This window comes from Glandiceps talaboti, chromosome 6 (assembly GCF_964340395.1).
Source record: "Glandiceps talaboti chromosome 6, keGlaTala1.1, whole genome shotgun sequence".
NCBI classification, from domain to species: domain Eukaryota; kingdom Metazoa; phylum Hemichordata; class Enteropneusta; family Spengelidae; genus Glandiceps; species Glandiceps talaboti.
The window spans coordinates 20407739-20425294 of NC_135554.1; the positions used below are offsets into that span (position 1 = coordinate 20407739).

The window sequence follows — 17556 nt, forward strand, 5'->3', positions numbered from 1 at the left end:
TTTTAAGTGCAGCTGCAAAAATCAAAATTTGTATCATAAATTTTGTATGTGGATATAAATAAACTGTCAGAATTGTCAATTTGTCAAAACAGACGTATTTTAGTTGGCAGTTATTTAGCAGTCTCTCAACCCAGTACAATCATGCCATGAAATGTAGTCTAGGATGGGGTTAGGATTATTCAAATACATCATTCTTGTGTTTATTATCTGAAATTAGATACTAATGTGTGTAACAATGCTTAGCGACCTAGTGCATGCCAGTGTATACTAGATTGGAAATATCTTCACCAAAGATTTATATATACCATCAAGTCTACAGTTTTTGTACATAAAATCTTGAAATCTATTATATGCATGCCAATACAAGAACTATGCCAAATTTTCACATGTCTGCACGTTTTTATTTTTATTTTGAATCTGAGTAAACACTGTCTATTCTAAAGTAGGGAGGGGAATGTTGAATATGAAATGTCTGCCCTACCATCTCAGAAGTAGCCAGCATTAGTTATAGAATAGGAATGTATCCGTTACAACTCAAGTATTGCCGGGTGCAGAGAGGCTAGCGAGGAGTTTCAGACAGGCTAGGCAGGGGGTTGCAGACAGACTACGGGGAGGACTTGCAGACAGGCTAGCGAGGAGTTTCAGACAGGCTCGGCAGGGGGTTGCAGACAGACTAGGGGGAGGACTTGCAGACAGGCTAGTAAGGAGTTGCACACAGGCTAGGGTGAGGACTTGCAGACAGGGTGGGGGGGGGGAAACAGATGGTGAGACTAAAGAAGAGCTTTAAATGAAAACTTGCAACCAACTGATTACTCTGCATAATTCAAACATTTTAGAGTATTTATCATGGTTTCATCCTACTTCATATATTAGCACACCAAAGCCAATTTCTGTGATTCCAAGAGTTTGTGCTTATGTTGCAATCAATATTTTAGGTTACACCAGTCTTGAAGTGGGCAAACTATACACTAAACTCGCATCATTTCCTCTTAACTATAAACATTATTCCAATTTTTTATGATCATTCAATGAGACATCATTATGACACAAGGTTTTCTTTTGCCAATTTTGTCAACACACACAACTGTCAATGGGGGGGGGGGGGGGGGGTGCCAACCTTCTGAGCACAAATCCAAGGTCTTACTACAAGACTATGACATCTGCTAGCTATTAAAAGTAGCTTTTAAATTTACATGTGACAGTCCAGTTCCCATTAGGATTAAAATTTGAGCATGAGACAAACTTTTGACAGAGCTTTAAAAAATGTTGGTGCAGAGCAAGAGAATGATCCTAAGTAATCCTAATAGCTCCACTGATTATACTAATGCGTGACAGCCTGACCTTTGCCTTTAAGGTAGAATGTGTCTCTGTCCCAATTTTCCTGAATGTCAGACTTCTTCAATTCTTTGCAAACTTTGCCATATGAAATCTTAGTTCTGGTCCTTGCGAAATTATAAAAACAAATTTGGGGTCACCATCTTGTTTTCAAGGAAATTGATGATCTTTTAGTATTTAGCGGCCATATTGGATTCTAGAAATGGCTGAATTTTGATATCCCATTGACCTCAATTTTACAAATTTGTACAGTGACTCCTTATTCCACGAAGTAACAGAAAGCGATTAGGCATTTTATTTATACAACACAGTAGCAGGTATTGGGTGAAAATAGACAATTCAAGAGTAAAAGGGCTGGCTGGCCAACGCTCTTGTGAATACTATGCTATAATCTCTTTTAAACAGCTTTTTCTAACACTCGAATGCAAGCAACTGGGCATCCCTACTATTAGTGGAATGACCTGAGACCTGACCTGGTTTGACCTCACTGCCATTACAATGCCATACTCTGTCCAACACTGAGCAAAATGGCTGAAAATTCACTAATAACACATATTTGGTCTTCATTTCACGGTTTTATAAATGTGCATCATTTTGTAGTTATTTTTCTGACTGCTGGGTCTACAACAACCTGTTTTAAAGTACTTACTGAAGTGGCCAGTTTGTCATCATTTCACACACACTTTCTGTCAAAATTTGGACATTTTTTTCAACAAGTTTGTCATTAGAATTTCTAAAACTGGAATTCGATCGATTTTATGCTTTGTCTAGACATCTAGATACAGTAGTATAGTCAAGTCTACATCTAGATGTTTTCTTTCTTCATATTACTTTTTTTTTTGCTTTGTAAATATTTACCATGAAATCAATAAATGGGTTCATAAAAGTGTCTGCTGTGGTCAACTTGTACATCAGAAGTTTACTCCTTCCAGTGTGTGCGTATGAATGGTTTTGGTTTTCTGTTGTGGTCAACTTGTATTTCAGAAGTTTACTCCTTCCAGTGTGGTGTGTGTGTGTGTGCGTACGTGTGAGAATGGTGTTTTCTGCTGTGGTCAACGTGTATGTCAGAAGTTTACTCCTTCCAGTGTGTGTGTGTGTGTGTGTGTGTGTGAATGGTGCTTCTGCTGTGGTCAACTTCTACGTGAGAAGTTTATTTCTTCCAGTGTGTGTGTGTGTGTGTGTGTGTGTGTGAATGGTGTCTGTTATTATGGTCAGTTACACTTTATACGTCTTCCAGTGTTCGCTGTGGTCAAAACGAGTATACCTCAACCCCTTTCAGTGTGTGTTTGTGTGTGTGTGTGTGTGTGTGTGTGTAGTATTAAAAGTATAGTGTTTGTCCTCTGAGGTCAAGCTGCATTTCATAATTCTAGCCCTTCCATTCTGTGTGTGCACAGCATTCCCCTACTGTGTGTTTGTCTGTTGTGGACCTGTGGTCCAGTTGGACTTTATACCACTACGATACTTCTACCAGTGTGTTTGTATTGATTATTGTGAAACAAGGACCTAAAAAGGTCAAATCAAGAGATGCAAAAAAAATATGAACATCAAAATATGTTGATTTGAAGTTTAAGTGATACATTGAAAATGATATTCGAAAAAGAAACAAATTTGCAGAATATCACAAAATATGATAAATAAATAAATCCATTTTATTTCCATATATACATGAAGTAGCAGGATTGAAAATTTCTGGATAAAACACTACTAATGTACACAGTTGTGTTTTATTCAACAAATACTTCATTTGCATACAAATGTTTCATTTGCATATAACAGACTGCAGTCAATTACTATCTGTGTCCATATCCAATGTTATTGTATATTACATACAAATTGCCAGGACCATGGGAAGCTCTGCCCAAGAGGGCGCTATTTACTCATGAAGTAAAAATGCTCTTCAGTGTTGACATGGACCCAGGCCAGGCTAAGTATGTCATGGCAATGATTGTTAAACGAACCCCCTATTATATGTTTCAGACCATTCTTTATGTCTGTGGTCTATGTTTGCTATTTTTTTCCAACTTTTTTATATTTTTTAGCATCTATACAGTGTCTTTCTTTTAGTAGTAAACAAGACACCCACCCCACCCATTTTGTGTGTGACTAATGGATGTGACCTTTCAGGTATGAAACAAATCATACATTGCATGTGACAGATATGGCTGGCTGAGAACAGACAGATGGAACCCATTATATTAGCCCCCTTCAAATGATGCAAACAATTTTCTTTAAGATGCTCTCTGAACCTGTCTCTCAGCGCCTCTGACCTCTACATCGTAGTGGTAACTGGCGCTCTATAAATTGACCAATTGTAATGTTCTTACATTTGCCGACATATTAAGAATGGGACAGTCTGTGATTAAAAAAAAAAAGCTTCACATAGAGTTTGATGTAGCTATTCAGTTCTCCTTTTTCTCGATCTTCACTCTTGAATCGGCCACTTAGGCAGTTCTCAACATTTTGTTTGGTCATGCTAAATGGCAGAATACTGAGTGTCGGTCATTTTATCTCAGTTGCCTTTATTGCCTGAAGGTTTCACGCTTGCTTAAATCCACCAACTTCAGTGTGGTGATCAGATTCCCATTATCTCACTTCCAGTGGTGTTTTGGCAACTAAATAACACAGTACTTTAGAAGAAGTTCTCTGGCCAGTTGAACTGATCCACTATTCTGATAGATCAATGATAAGTTATAGGCTGTCTGACTTCTCAGATCAAAGTCGTCTTCATCTTCTAAGATAACTGGTGAAGCTAATGCCTTCCGATAGAAGTGTATGGCAAGATGAACCAGACCTGTATGCAAATATGAAAGATGACATCATCATTCTGTGTGTGCTATCAGACCTGTATGCAAATATGAATGATGACATCATTCTGTGTGCTATCAGACCTGCATCTACATATGAAAGATGACATCATTTTATGTGCTATCAGACCTGTATGCAAATATGAAAGATGACATCATCCCTGGTGTTTACTGTTTGCGACAGGTTCGTCATATCCATTACAAATACAGAATTCTAACATTCACATTAGTTGTCAACAGATAATGTAATGAACTTACCTAACTGATGAAATGCCCGTCCGATATTGTAATAGGACTCCTGCCACTCTCCCCTTGTATCTATGTATCTCTGAAGAAAAGCAAATCCCTGAAAAATAGATTGATAGGAAAGTTATAATGAGAACAATGTTGTATCTTATGGATACCACTAAATACATTATAACACTTTAGAAAGAGCCATATTTTAAAGCCCTCCCAAAGGGGTTGCTATTACAACAGGCTCCATCTGTCCATCTGTCTGTGTGTAGCTCCGTTCAACAACCCTGGCAAATCCAATATGGCTGCTACTGATTGCAGTATCGCTTGAAATGTTTGACCACAAATAGAAGCCAAAGAAGGGAGATATTTACACTGCATAGGTGCTTGGTATGTACAGTTGTATACTTGTACTACCAGGGTGGGGTGTCCAATTCATTGTCTCTATATTGATAAATACACATGACTTTCAACTGACCTGAGCTATCAGTGAATGTCTCTTGACAGCGTACTTCTGTGAAGCCATGTGTATGAATGTTAAGCCAATACACAACGATAACATAGGGTGTGTGGGATCTCTTTGGAAAGCTCTCATGTACTCGCCTAGCATACAAAATGAAAATAGCATGTATTGAATAATCCAGAAATACAGAAAAAAAAAGATATCAAAAATTATTCATACAAGTACAAAGTTTAACACTAGCTTTTTCTCTTAGCCCCCAACTGCAAACAAGGAAGAAACTTGTCTGTGCCACAACGGCCACAGCCCAGAGAGGCTAAATATAGGAATAACTCATGTCACACATTCTACTTTTAAGAATTACTGGTACTGGTACATTACAAAAATAGGTGTTGCTGTTCTGACTCTACTTAAATCATTTAGACAAACTTTTCAGTACGATTTGGAAAAACAGAGTCAAATTTTTCATATACTAACTTAGCTTGTCGGTATCTGATAGTTTCACCATACCTATGCTTGGCTAAAACAATGTATGACACTTACCTAAAGCATGCTTCAGACTTCCAGAGAGAAATGCATTGTGACCATTTAATATACACAGAGCTTGGTTTTCTGTGTGCTGTAGACAGAATATAACACTGTATGTCAGAAACAGTCTTTCAGTTCTTCGTACCAGTAGTAATATTTTTACGTCATGCTAGAGGTTCAATCTAAAGAAGGTCCACTTATACCAACACACACTTACTAGTACTGCACGTGTAAAGTGTGGAGTGGAAGTTATGATATCAACCAAGAAATAATTATTTTTATGACGCACCTAAGGAGCACAATTCTTCATGAGTTGATGAAAATTTTGAATTGACATCGACAGCAATTATTTGATTGCTTTTCTGAGATATGATACTGGAAACCTGGAAATTTTCACTAACGACTTATCTTCGATTTATTTCACTGGACAACAAATACGCAAAAATAAGTAGTGACTAAAATGCCTTCTTGTACATAAACACAATGTACTAGTCTGGTAATTAGTGAAATTGGCCTTTGAGAACTAGCTGAAGACTGTAAATTGCAAATTTTTCCAGTGACAAAAAAATCCAGATTTACAGTATTGGGCTACATGTCAGAAACACTGTAGTAAACCACCTGATAATACTAATGAGATGGCAACAAAAAATTGAGATTCGTTTCCAACAGATTTTTGACTCTGTGAGTAGGAATTTCAGTTGTAATAATTTTGGATTATTGACTAAAAACCCACCAACCTTCAACATCAATCGTAGACAAAATCTGTTATGTCTTGAGTCATGAGTACACGTAATAATCTGAGTAAATAAATTCCATAGTTGCTTGTTATCAGGATTCTAGGGAGAAAATAAACGGAAATATAAATTAGATTATTTTCTTGCTGACTTGGTGAATCTACCTTGACTGTACATGTACTTAACTCAGCATGACACACATACACATACACATACACATACACATACACATACACATACATATACATACACATAAACACATACACATACACATACACATACACATACATATACACATACACATAACACATGTACACACACACACACACACACACACACACACACACACACACACACACACACACACACATGCATACGCATACTCACACACACTTGCATCCACATATACATGCATGCATATATCCATATACACACACAAAGAAAGACACTCAAATCATGTTCAGATACCAAATTTCTCAGTTCTAACCTCCATTATCATGGGTCTGATAAAGTTATAGGCCAGGCGCTGGTTTCCACTGAAAGTATGGGCTAATAAACATATAAAATCCAGTTCCTAGCGAAAGAGAAAACAAAGACATTTCATTACTTTTTATTGTGTGACTTTAGACCATTACACCAGGATGATGTGGTTGAATTAGACCACTTACACTTGTAATGATCATTATCATTGGCAGGTGTCTGTATCTGTCTATCTAACTGTCTATCCATCTGTCTGTCTGTTTTCTGTCTGTCTGACCTCTATGTATGTCTGTATGTCTGTCTGTCTGTTTGTCTTCTGTCTGTCTGACCTCTATGTATGTCTGTATGTCTGTCTGTCTGTCTGTCTGTCTTCTGTCTGTCTGACCTCTATGTATGTCTGTCTGTCTGTTTGTCTGTCTGTCACCTGAGGAAGAATGCCTATGAGTAAACATGGATCATTTCAAGATCTCTAGTACTTCATAATCAATAACTTTTATAAACTTTAACAAGAGAAGTAAAGTAATTCCTGACTTATACACTGTTTTGGTATGTACTAAGTGTTTGACAAGGTCTTTAGTAAACTGATTTACCTTGATTTTGGCAGGGTCATTGATGAACTGACTTACCTTGAGTTTGACAGGGTCTATAGTGAACTGAGTTTGACAAGGTCTTTAGTGAACTGACTTACCTTGAGTTTGACAGGGTCTTTAGTGAACTGACTTACCTTGAGTTTGACAGGGTCTTTAGTGAACTGAGTGGAAGCATAGGCAGTCGCAGCAAGTTGTTCTAAGTCCTTGAAGTATTGTAATTCTATTAATGCGTTGCATACTTTGATGTACAATGACCACCATTCATCTTGACTTACGACATTCTCATTTCCACTAAGTGACACTATGTAACAAAAACAGAATCACATAATTTTTCAGGAGTAATTTTACAAGGAAAGATTTCTAACCTAACTATGGGTGCACCTTTATAACTGTTCCACACATACACAAAATCTCTATCAGTGTGGTAGTAACAGAGCACCTATACTGATGGGTATTCCACTATAAAAGTCTGTTGATTCAACAGCGCCCTCATTCCCCAATGAAAAAATGTTGTTTGGTATGGTCAAACTGAGCACCAACTTTCTTACATACACTGTATGATCTAGTCAATTTTTTTAAACAAAACACCATTAGTGCTTGATATTGTTAGAGCACAGACTGTAGGAGTAAGAGATAGAGGAGATAACTGCTAAGCCACGTACAATCCATACACTGTATGGTTCAAGGGAATGACTAACAGTACATCCTAGATCTCGGTTTGATAGAGCTTTCTAACCTTCATAACGATTTACTATAATAGAAAAACAAATATTGCAAAAAACAAAAGTGCTGGACCCTTGCTTGAGTGAGGGCACCAAAGCAACAATACTATATGCTTGTTCAGTGCCTTAGAACATTACTTCATGTTGGATTTTGGGGCTATACAAATAGATTGGGTGGGTGGGTGGGTTGGTTGGTTGGTTGGTTGGTTGGTTGGTTGGTTGGTTGGTTGTGAAAGATCGATCATTTGAAATAGTAGATGTTGAGACTCACCTCTTCTATGAATCTTGTTAGATTTGTGTAGGTAATACTTTCTCTTTTTATGGCTTATTTTACCAATACTGTCATCATCTGAAGAAAAAAAAATAGTAATCTCAAAAATTAGTTAACTTACAGTACAAGCAAAGTAGTATGTGGTAATGAACAATTCTTGATGGTGAACTGAAATGCATGTACAGATGTTGATGAATTAGTAGTTTTGATTTCCCAGTTTTTAGTCAACTTTACTTCACTTCTTGAAGTATATTATAAATTGCATGAGATTTTTTTTACCTATCTTAGTGGGATATTGAAAAGTTATCTGTGATCACCCTTACATTTTCATTACCTTGTGAGGTGGCTATCTTGACATCACGGAAGAAGTAAGCCATTAAGAGCAATGCATTCTCTACAAACTCTTCAGTTCTTGACTGTGTCTGTAGAATCTTACATTTATGATGTAATAACTGAACGTCTTGTCTTGGTGTTGTCGTTTCATCATCACTTGACATACCATCATCCTGTACGCCATCTAAGACATGAAATAGTTACATACTAAGTTTATATCTTGTACGCCTATCATTTAGTGGTGATTATTACCAGTACATGCAGTGACTGTTGCCCACACAGGCAGTGACTGTTGCCCACATATGGTATATCCTAAAACTTGGATTGGTAGATGCCCCCCACATATGTGGTGACTGTTACTTATATATGCAGTGATTTGGCCTAGATGTGTAATGACTATTGCCTACACATGTACCCACTGCATATAGTGAATATTGCCAACGTATCCTTTTTGTCCTAAATTTCTTGTATGTAAACTGTAGTGGCCTATTAATAAAGACTAAAATTCATTCAAATTGCCAATGTATGCACAGAGATTACATCATTAATTAAAACATGCCGTATATATAGCTAACACATATATTCAATGTTGATGATGCATACCTCTATAGTGTGAGGCTGAAGAGAGATCTTACCTTGTGAGAGTATTTTCAAAGCTTCATCAGTATGGCCTAGCTGTTGTTGTATAGCTGACAAAGCTAGCCTTGCTTCTAGATGAGATGGGGCAAGGTCAATGACTTTACTATAACAATGGGATGCAAGCTGTACCTCTCCCAGTGAATTGACACACTCTGCATAACGTAACCATACCGCTGCCTACAGTAAAACATTTCAAAGTATGGCATAACATAGAACCATCATTTAGACAAAATATCAAGACAATATTAAAGCGACTCATTTTTTTTTCTGTTTCTCATTACCTGACTGACCCAAGAGAACACACCAATTATGTAGAGAAGCTGGGAAAGGGCTTGCTACCAGGAATTCAATAAAAAGAAGATAGAGAGGAGGAAAAGGAGAGGCAAACAAACATGAAGGAAATCATTTTTTATTTTTTACTTTTTTTGTAAAAATCGACCGACTGACCCATAGTTGCTATGAAAAAATAATGAGAAACATAAACAATTTTAACATTAAAATAAATTATGTTAATATCTGAAATAAATAAGTGTGGAAATAGAATCGTTTTCACAGATACAGTCTGAGTAACAAGGCAGATTTATCTCCAGAAGTGTGTAGCAAAGTGATGTGGCTATAAAGACAATGTTGTCAAAATTTGTCATCTGCCAAAATAACGAGTTGCAAAAGTGTTAAAAATTGCCTTTTTGCTAAAACTTTGAGTGCGAAAATAAATATGTTGACAGTAGTACTATGCAATAATTGACTTACAAGATTATATTTGTGGGAGTTGACCAGTGTTGCCAGGATAGGTTTAGCCTCTTGATATTGACCTGTTGGTACAAGGGGTAATAAGTACAACATAACTTATCACGAGGTAACAGTAGCTACATTTCTACAATGGTTAATGTACCTTGAAAATTAGAGTTCTTAAAATCTCTCCAGGCTTCATCATATGAAAGGTTATTCCTGGTCATTTTGTGGACCCATATTTATCAGGATTTTTCGTGTAAAAATTACACATTTGGGTGGCACATACCATTCACCTTCTGATGGGAGTAACCCTCTTCCCTGGGTCTAAATACAGTTCATCCATTTCACCCTCTAGCTTACCAGTGTCTACATAGGTTTCTGCCACATCTAAGTACAAGTCACCCATTTCACCCACTAACTTACCAGTGTCCACATAGGCTTCTGCTACATCTAAGTACAAGTCACCCATTTCACCCACTAACTTACCAGTGTCTACATAGGCTTCTGCAACATCTAAGTACAAGTCACGCATTTCACCCACTAACTTACCAGTGTCTACATAGGCTTCTGCCACATCTAAGTACAAGTCACCCATTTTACCCACTAACTTACCAGTGTCCACATAGGCTTCTGCTACATCTAAGTACAAGTCACCCATTTTACCCACTAACTTACCAGTGTCTACGTAGGCTTCTGCCACATCTAAGTACAAGTCACCCATTTCACCCACTAACTTACCAGTGTCTACATAGGCTTCTGCCACATCTAAGTACAAGTCACCCATTTCATCAGGACTTTCTTCAAATAATGGTCCAAGGGTTTTCTGTACATCAATAAAGTAGAAATTAGGTGATGAGGTAACATTTACCACAAATCTCATATTCCATAGATTTAGATAAATAAATACAATGTAGATTAATAAACACATTATTCTATACTTGATATATAGCAGAAAATGCATCACTCATGGTTCCAAGAATCAAATACAGTCACTTCGAATTACGAATTTTGAAATGATCATGATACTAGTATTACAATATTAACCACCATCAAGCTACAAACATCATTTTGCCAGTTTCAGAGGCATTACAGCTAAAACAGGGAGTGTTCACCAGAAAACTGTACATAACATACATACCGTACATTTAATGATCACAGCTGATCATTTGGCAATTTGAGATTGTTGTTCTACTTGCTAGATAGGAGCGCACTTTTATTCCTTGAAAACAGCAGAATTGTGATCTAGGAAAGAGTTTTGTTTACACTCATTGCACTGTTTCGATGCACCTTGATAACAAACCACGCTATGTTTGACAGTAAAAAGTTTTGTTATTTATCAAGTAAAACAACAACCTAAACTTAGAAAATAATCGGCGTTGATCGTAAATGAATATGTTACAAATAGTCTTCTGCCTGAATAATTAATATCATTTCATGATCAAGGTCTGTAGTACACAGACTGAAGCGTCACAATCATTTGAAATTTACTGTTCCAGAGTGACTGTATTTCACTGTCCAAATTAATAGATAATGACATACACACCTTTACTGGACTGCTGGATTGTTTACTATGTATTAAACATATGACTAATTTCACCCTCAAATCAATGGGAATTTCTGCTGGTACAGTGATATCATCAATGCTAGGATTATCCATGTTTTCATCCAGTAATTCACACTGTATCTGGACACCACATTGATTACATATCACCTGTAATGCATTCCAGTATTCCTTCTCTGTCATGTGTAATTCAGCCAACATATTAACATCTGGGAGAGAAATGGTGAATAAAAAACTCTATTCTGTCAAATATATAATACTGGTATTATGAATTATCTTTTCATAAAGCATTTTCTCTAGACTCTAAGATACGTCGTGTCATTCCACCCTCAATGTGTGAGGGCGCCCTGTCATGGCATACTATACAGACTACACTTTCCCCATACTTAAAATTTTGCTCATACAACTGTATGAATTATTATCTCTGGCACAGACCTATAATGGTACAACTCTTCATGCTTCTTCAACTCCCTGGGGAGCATACAATCCATGCTGCCACTAAGTGCACAGGATAAGATCCTTCACACAACTATCTCTGTCTCGCCAGGTCCCCATTAATACAGTTTGGTGACAGGGCCATGTACAACGATGTTTAAAAACCTTTGAAGGACTTTAATGAATCAGGAACAAATGATATGACTCAAGGACAAACAAGTTGAAGAACATGATCAAGGAACAATAAGTTATCCTAAAATTTGGAAAATGATTGAGTTATCTTTAATGACGTAAAAAAAGTAAGGCTGACCTTCTGAATTGATGTAGTCTGGGTGGGTTACAATAGATTGTTGTAGTGTCTCTACTGCCTGAGTTGTATCTCCTGTACTGTGGTAGGTCTAATAACAGGATAACATGTACATATCAGATAAGTATAGCGATATATATGTGTCTGAGTATGTGTCTGAGTGTGTGTGTGTGTGTGTGTGTGTGTGTGTGTGTGTGCGTGCGTGTGTGTGTGTGTGTCTGTATGTATGTGTGTACGTACATACGTATGTAGAACAAATACTTAGCACACTAAACCCCTTATCTTAAACATCTTATAGACACACATACATGAATTCACAATAAACTAACAACTGAATTAAACACATCATCATACAATATCAAAGTTGACAAAACTAGTGAACTCAATACAATGTACTTTACTCACAGACAATTTAGTAAACATATTGTACTAGTAATTTCTATTTCATCTCACAGACTGTACACTAATTACCATTACTTACCAGGGCTATCTCTCTATCTCACAGACTGTACACTAGTTACCGTTACTTACCAGGGCTATCTCTCTATCTCACAGACTCTACACTACCGGGGGTAGTTACCATTACTTACCAGGGCTATTTCTCTAGCTAATTCTAGATATTTTTCTCCTTCATTGGGTGGTAATAGTTTTAGTACTCCTTGAAAACATTCCATGGCCTTTTTGTAATCTTCCACTTTTTTATATAGATTACCTCGTTCCCATAGTAACCCAATATTGCTAGGATCATACTTGAGAGCTGTAGACAAAGAATTATGGATTTATTTACTATTTTAGTTAAATTTCAAAGAACTTCACTGTTCTTCTATTATGCTGTTCAACTTCAACATTATGCCGTGGACATGGGACATCTATATCTGCATAACTCATTTGCGTACAAGTATAGAATAATGTTTTTGGTATTTCACTGCAGTGCAATACTATTAGTATGGTAATAGCATGTGTAAACACTGTTGCAAGTAATCACTGGTACATACATAATAATAATTGGATCTTTCTTTTGTTAAGTACGGAATTTATCTACAGTTCTGTCAGACATCTGTTTAATCCTCATTTGACACAGTCCTTCAAGCAGGTAAGTAAATCCTACAACATCAGCTTGAGAATTGTCAACAGTGAAAACTGACCTTTGCCATAGCATAAGATAGCTTGTTTGATGTTATCTTGTTCTAGTGACATTTCTGCTAACTTCACCCATTCTTCAACATCTCGAGGACTTAGATGAGCAGCTATCAGGCAAAACTAAAAATGAAAATATCTGAATTATTCTCATGATAATTGTGATTACACAAATATGATGGGCCTGTGCATGTTCATGCATGCATATTTATACATCCATGGATGGAAAGTGTGACACAGCAAGTATGGATGGAGTGTTACACAGCAAGCATGGATGGAAAGTATATCTACATACCTGTAAGGATCTTTCTATGTCTCCTTTCTCTTCATATATCATTCCTAATAACTGGAACGGCTCATAACTACTTGGGGCTACAAAGAGTGAGAGTAAATATAAGTTAATACACTTTGGCACTACACAACTTTGCAGTATAGTTACATGATGTCATGCTTAGTGTGTGTGGTGAGACATTACTTGCAGGTCATATAAATTAAATATTGACAGCTTTCTTAGTTTCCCACCTCTTGAAACAATTACCCCAGAATTGATTGGGTAAAGGTTAAAAAGGTGTGAAGCTTCTTAAATTGTTTACTTCCCATAATACCTTGCTCTATTGTACAGAAGTCATCTTCTGACTTATAGCTAGATTTGCCAAATTTTCATAACTCTAGTTCAGAGTGGTCGCGTAATGTAGAATTTTTTTCCCTGAGCATGGAGAAATGCAGCTATGATAAAAACCAGCCTCACCTCTGTTCACCTTTATAACTAGCCTATATAAATACTATTGGTACTGGTAATGGTCCAGACATTCCAATACCACACACACACAGACTGTGTGAAATACTGGTGTATTTTACCAACTATCTACCAACCCAATAATGAACTTTTACGGTTCTACACAGAGTAAAATTTCAATTCTCTCTCACCTTGTCGTATAATCTCCATACACATTTTGATGGCATCTTCGTGGTCTCCCCTAGCAAAACACAGATTAGCTTCCCCCATTAAACCAGTCAATGCTTTGGGTACTCGATTTCTTCTCCCGCGGGATTTCTTTTTCTGTTTCTTCCATTCCCTGTCAATTTTCATTTCCACTTCAAATGCATTGATTTCTGAAAAACAAATCAAAATGTAGCAATCAAGTCAAGGATTCCTCAATGGCGTAATTTAATTTAATTCAATTCAATTCAATTCAATTCAACATTTTTGTCCTCATCAGAAATGTCTCTTTAACTTCACCCAAAAGAGACAAAAATTCAATTTACACGTGACATATAGACAACTGAAATACTGATATACATACAATAAAGGAAATGAAGAACAGAATGTAAATAACATTAAGATTCAGCACAATAAGACATTGATATGGTAATTTCTAAAATACCAGTGGACTATGAACCTGAATTGACACTATTTATTGTACTTGGTAAAAGTGACTTTTTAATTTAAACATATTCTTTCAGGCAAGTGGCATTCTATAGCACCTGCCTGAAGGCAATAATTCAAATGGAGAATGCAAAGGGTGAGAGAGGTCATCGATGATAGCCAATGCTGTCCTTGTAAAGTTCACATAGTTGGCGTTGTTGTCTACCTATCATCTTTCCTGCCATTTTAGTGATTCTAGCTACTAGTATCTTAATACAAAAAATGTACTTTGTCAACTTTCCATGACATACTGTTATATTTACATACACATAATGATGTACAAATAAAAGAGAATGTAAAGTACAAGCAAAGTAGACATGAAAATGAAATATGGTAAAAAAAAAGAAGTAACTTTGACCTTCTCCTTGATCAGATTTTAATCAGATTGTTTATTTCTAAGAATGATGATAATGTTTATTTCTAAGAATGATGATAATAAAAAGTACCTTTTGACTCGTCCATATCAGTCACACCATCACTGTCTACATCAACATCATTCTCATTGTCATCATCTACCATCGCAGTGAAATCATTGAACGATAATTCACCTGAATGTTAAATTAGAATAATTGTCAGTTACAATGGGAATCCCATGTTTTAGCTTTTAGGATAACTCACATGAATGATGTGTATTTATAGTGTGTCTGTTCTCCTGAGAGCTCCAGATACTTACAATTATTACACCTGGCATGCAAATCCAACAACAATGAAACTCACTTACTGTGAAGTCATTGTTTTTACAGTGAGATTCCATTTTATCATATATCATTTCTATGGCATTGGTTGATACTGTTGGGTTAAAACCCCATGCTTCAATCCCAGGTCCTTGCATAAATTACTGCATTTTTTTCAGTTGCGTCATAAAGATAAATACATAGGATCATCTTTGCATTCTGGACCAACTTTTTCTATAGTTCTCTTTTTTCACACCTAAATTGTAATGTTTTTATCTGAGCTGGGCCATTGCTGTATATCACACTCAAGGACTGTAGCTTCTGTACAGTTCAATGTATGTAGATTTTGTCAATACATTGTGAATTGTGTACACCCTGTATGTATATACATAATGTATATTAATAAATAATATAAACCTTTGAGATATGCCTGAGTAAGATCAGTTTTATCCATTGCTGTTGCATCAATTTCTTCATTTCCTTCATTTACAACTCTATCTTCATCACCAATGTTTTCCTCTTCATTCCGATCCTCCTCCTCATCATCATTGCTATCTTCATCACTGCCCCCCATGGCAACATCAACAATATCTTGACTGACACCACCCTGGGCGTAATTATGTTCAGATTCTCTGAATAATTCTGCTTGAGATTCTTCCTCTGGATTTTCATCAATTTCCATCACCTGAAAATAATTTAGAACGTGGTATCCAACTGCGTTGTAATGTAACGTTATTTTTATAATTTTCGAGAGTTCGTTCGAATATAGATCATTTCATTTTTTTAAAATGAAAACCATAATCATGAATTGGTTTTGTTTGTTATTGCTTACGTTCTGTTGTTGTTGTTCATTACGCGCATTCCATTCCTCAAACGTTATTTCTTCACGTAAATACTTCATAAGGTCCTCACGGTTGTTACCGAAGGGCGCAGCCATCTTGACTAAGTATATAGGATTAAACCAAACAGAGGAATGATTTTTATTTTGTTTTATTTTTAAAATTTATAATGTATTCTTAACATCAATATCTTATTTAAAAAAGTGCATAATACATATACAATTATTTATATTTTGGTGATTTGAAAGGAATAGTTCATAGTATCCAGAGATAAAATGATAATAGTGTACATTTGTTTTAGGGTAGCCCAGACGGCCGTCCCTTCATAATAGTAGTAGCGTCCAAGAGTAATTGACCTCTGACCCATACAACAACATGTGAACCATCCAAATAGTGAAAACCTGAACATGTGTGTTATCACTGTTAGTCAGTGTTCCATTAAAGCTATTCTGTGTATATGATGTAAACCATGATAGCACGAGTTCCAGGCTTGATGTTGAATAGTGTTGCAAAGTTGGTGGTGATGTGTTTTCCCAGAAATCTAAAGTAAACATAAGGATTTATCAAGCTGTTCACTATCATCAATCATTCAATGTTTGGTCATGATGATGAAAATGACGTCACTGAGCGAGTCAGCTGCAAGGACCACAGCCAAGCACATCAGGGAGATTGGATACACTTCTCTACAAGGTAGAAAGCTGTCATCATCATTTTCATCCTCATGTACAATTTTACCAAAAAAGTTCTTGCATTCAAAATAAAGTGAAATTTCTATCTTTCTCTTTCAGGTCTACCAAGTATTTTGTTGTTCATCATTGCACCATATCTGGAACCATTTGATATGTATCAACTTTATGATGTCATGACAACAAGAGGTAACTCCCCTTCATCATCTACATACATACATACATACATACATACATACATACATACATACATACATACATACATACATACATACATACATACATACATACATACATACATACATACATACATACATACATACATACATACATACATACATACATACATACATACATACATACATACATACATACATACATACATACATACATACATACATACATACATACATACATACATACATACATACATACATACATACATACATACATACATACATACAAGACATAAAAATTAAAAGACCAAAAACAGAGATAGAAAACAGATTATGCAACACTTGCAATATGATAGAAGATGAAATGTCACTTCATCCCAAGATGCAACAACTATAACATTGAGAGTCAACAAATGTATACCCGACTTATAAGTGCAATCAGTGATCTAGGCA

General features: G+C 36.1%; 1 protein-coding gene across 1 annotated transcript; it reads right to left on the reverse strand.

Annotated features, from left to right (window-relative positions):
* Positions 1–3839: 3839 nt before the first annotated feature.
* On the reverse strand, positions 3840–16339 carry LOC144436942 (general transcription factor 3C polypeptide 3-like). Its single transcript, XM_078125810.1, has 22 exons — positions 16235–16339; positions 15820–16087; positions 15175–15276; positions 14230–14415; positions 13598–13674; positions 13311–13425; positions 12756–12922; positions 12169–12256; positions 11406–11632; positions 10601–10685; positions 9881–9942; positions 9127–9307; positions 8700–8710; positions 8493–8664; positions 8159–8236; positions 7300–7466; positions 6583–6669; positions 6099–6197; positions 5377–5452; positions 4852–4976; positions 4398–4485; positions 3840–4126 (listed from the first exon to the last, which is right to left on the reverse strand). Exons 1-22 carry the CDS (start codon positions 16337–16339, stop codon positions 3948–3950), a joined length of 2745 nt encoding a protein of 914 aa, XP_077981936.1. The 3' UTR covers positions 3840–3947.
* Positions 16340–17556: the final 1217 nt, after the last annotated feature.

What these genes read in the sequence shown, in the direction of transcription:
- LOC144436942 (XM_078125810.1), bottom strand. Translation starts at nt 16,339, where the DNA reads ATGGCTGCGCCCTTCGGTAACAACCGTGAGGACCTTATGAAGTATTTA. An exon ending in TATGGAGATTATACGACAAG is followed by an intron (nt 13,675 to 14,229) that starts GTGAGAGAGAAT and finishes CACTCTTTGTAG; the next exon opens with CCCCAAGTAGTTATGAGCCG. An exon ending in GTCTACGATTGATGTTGAAG is followed by an intron (nt 5,453 to 6,098) that starts GTTGGTGGGTTT and finishes TTCTGTCTACAG; the next exon opens with CACACAGAAAACCAAGCTCT.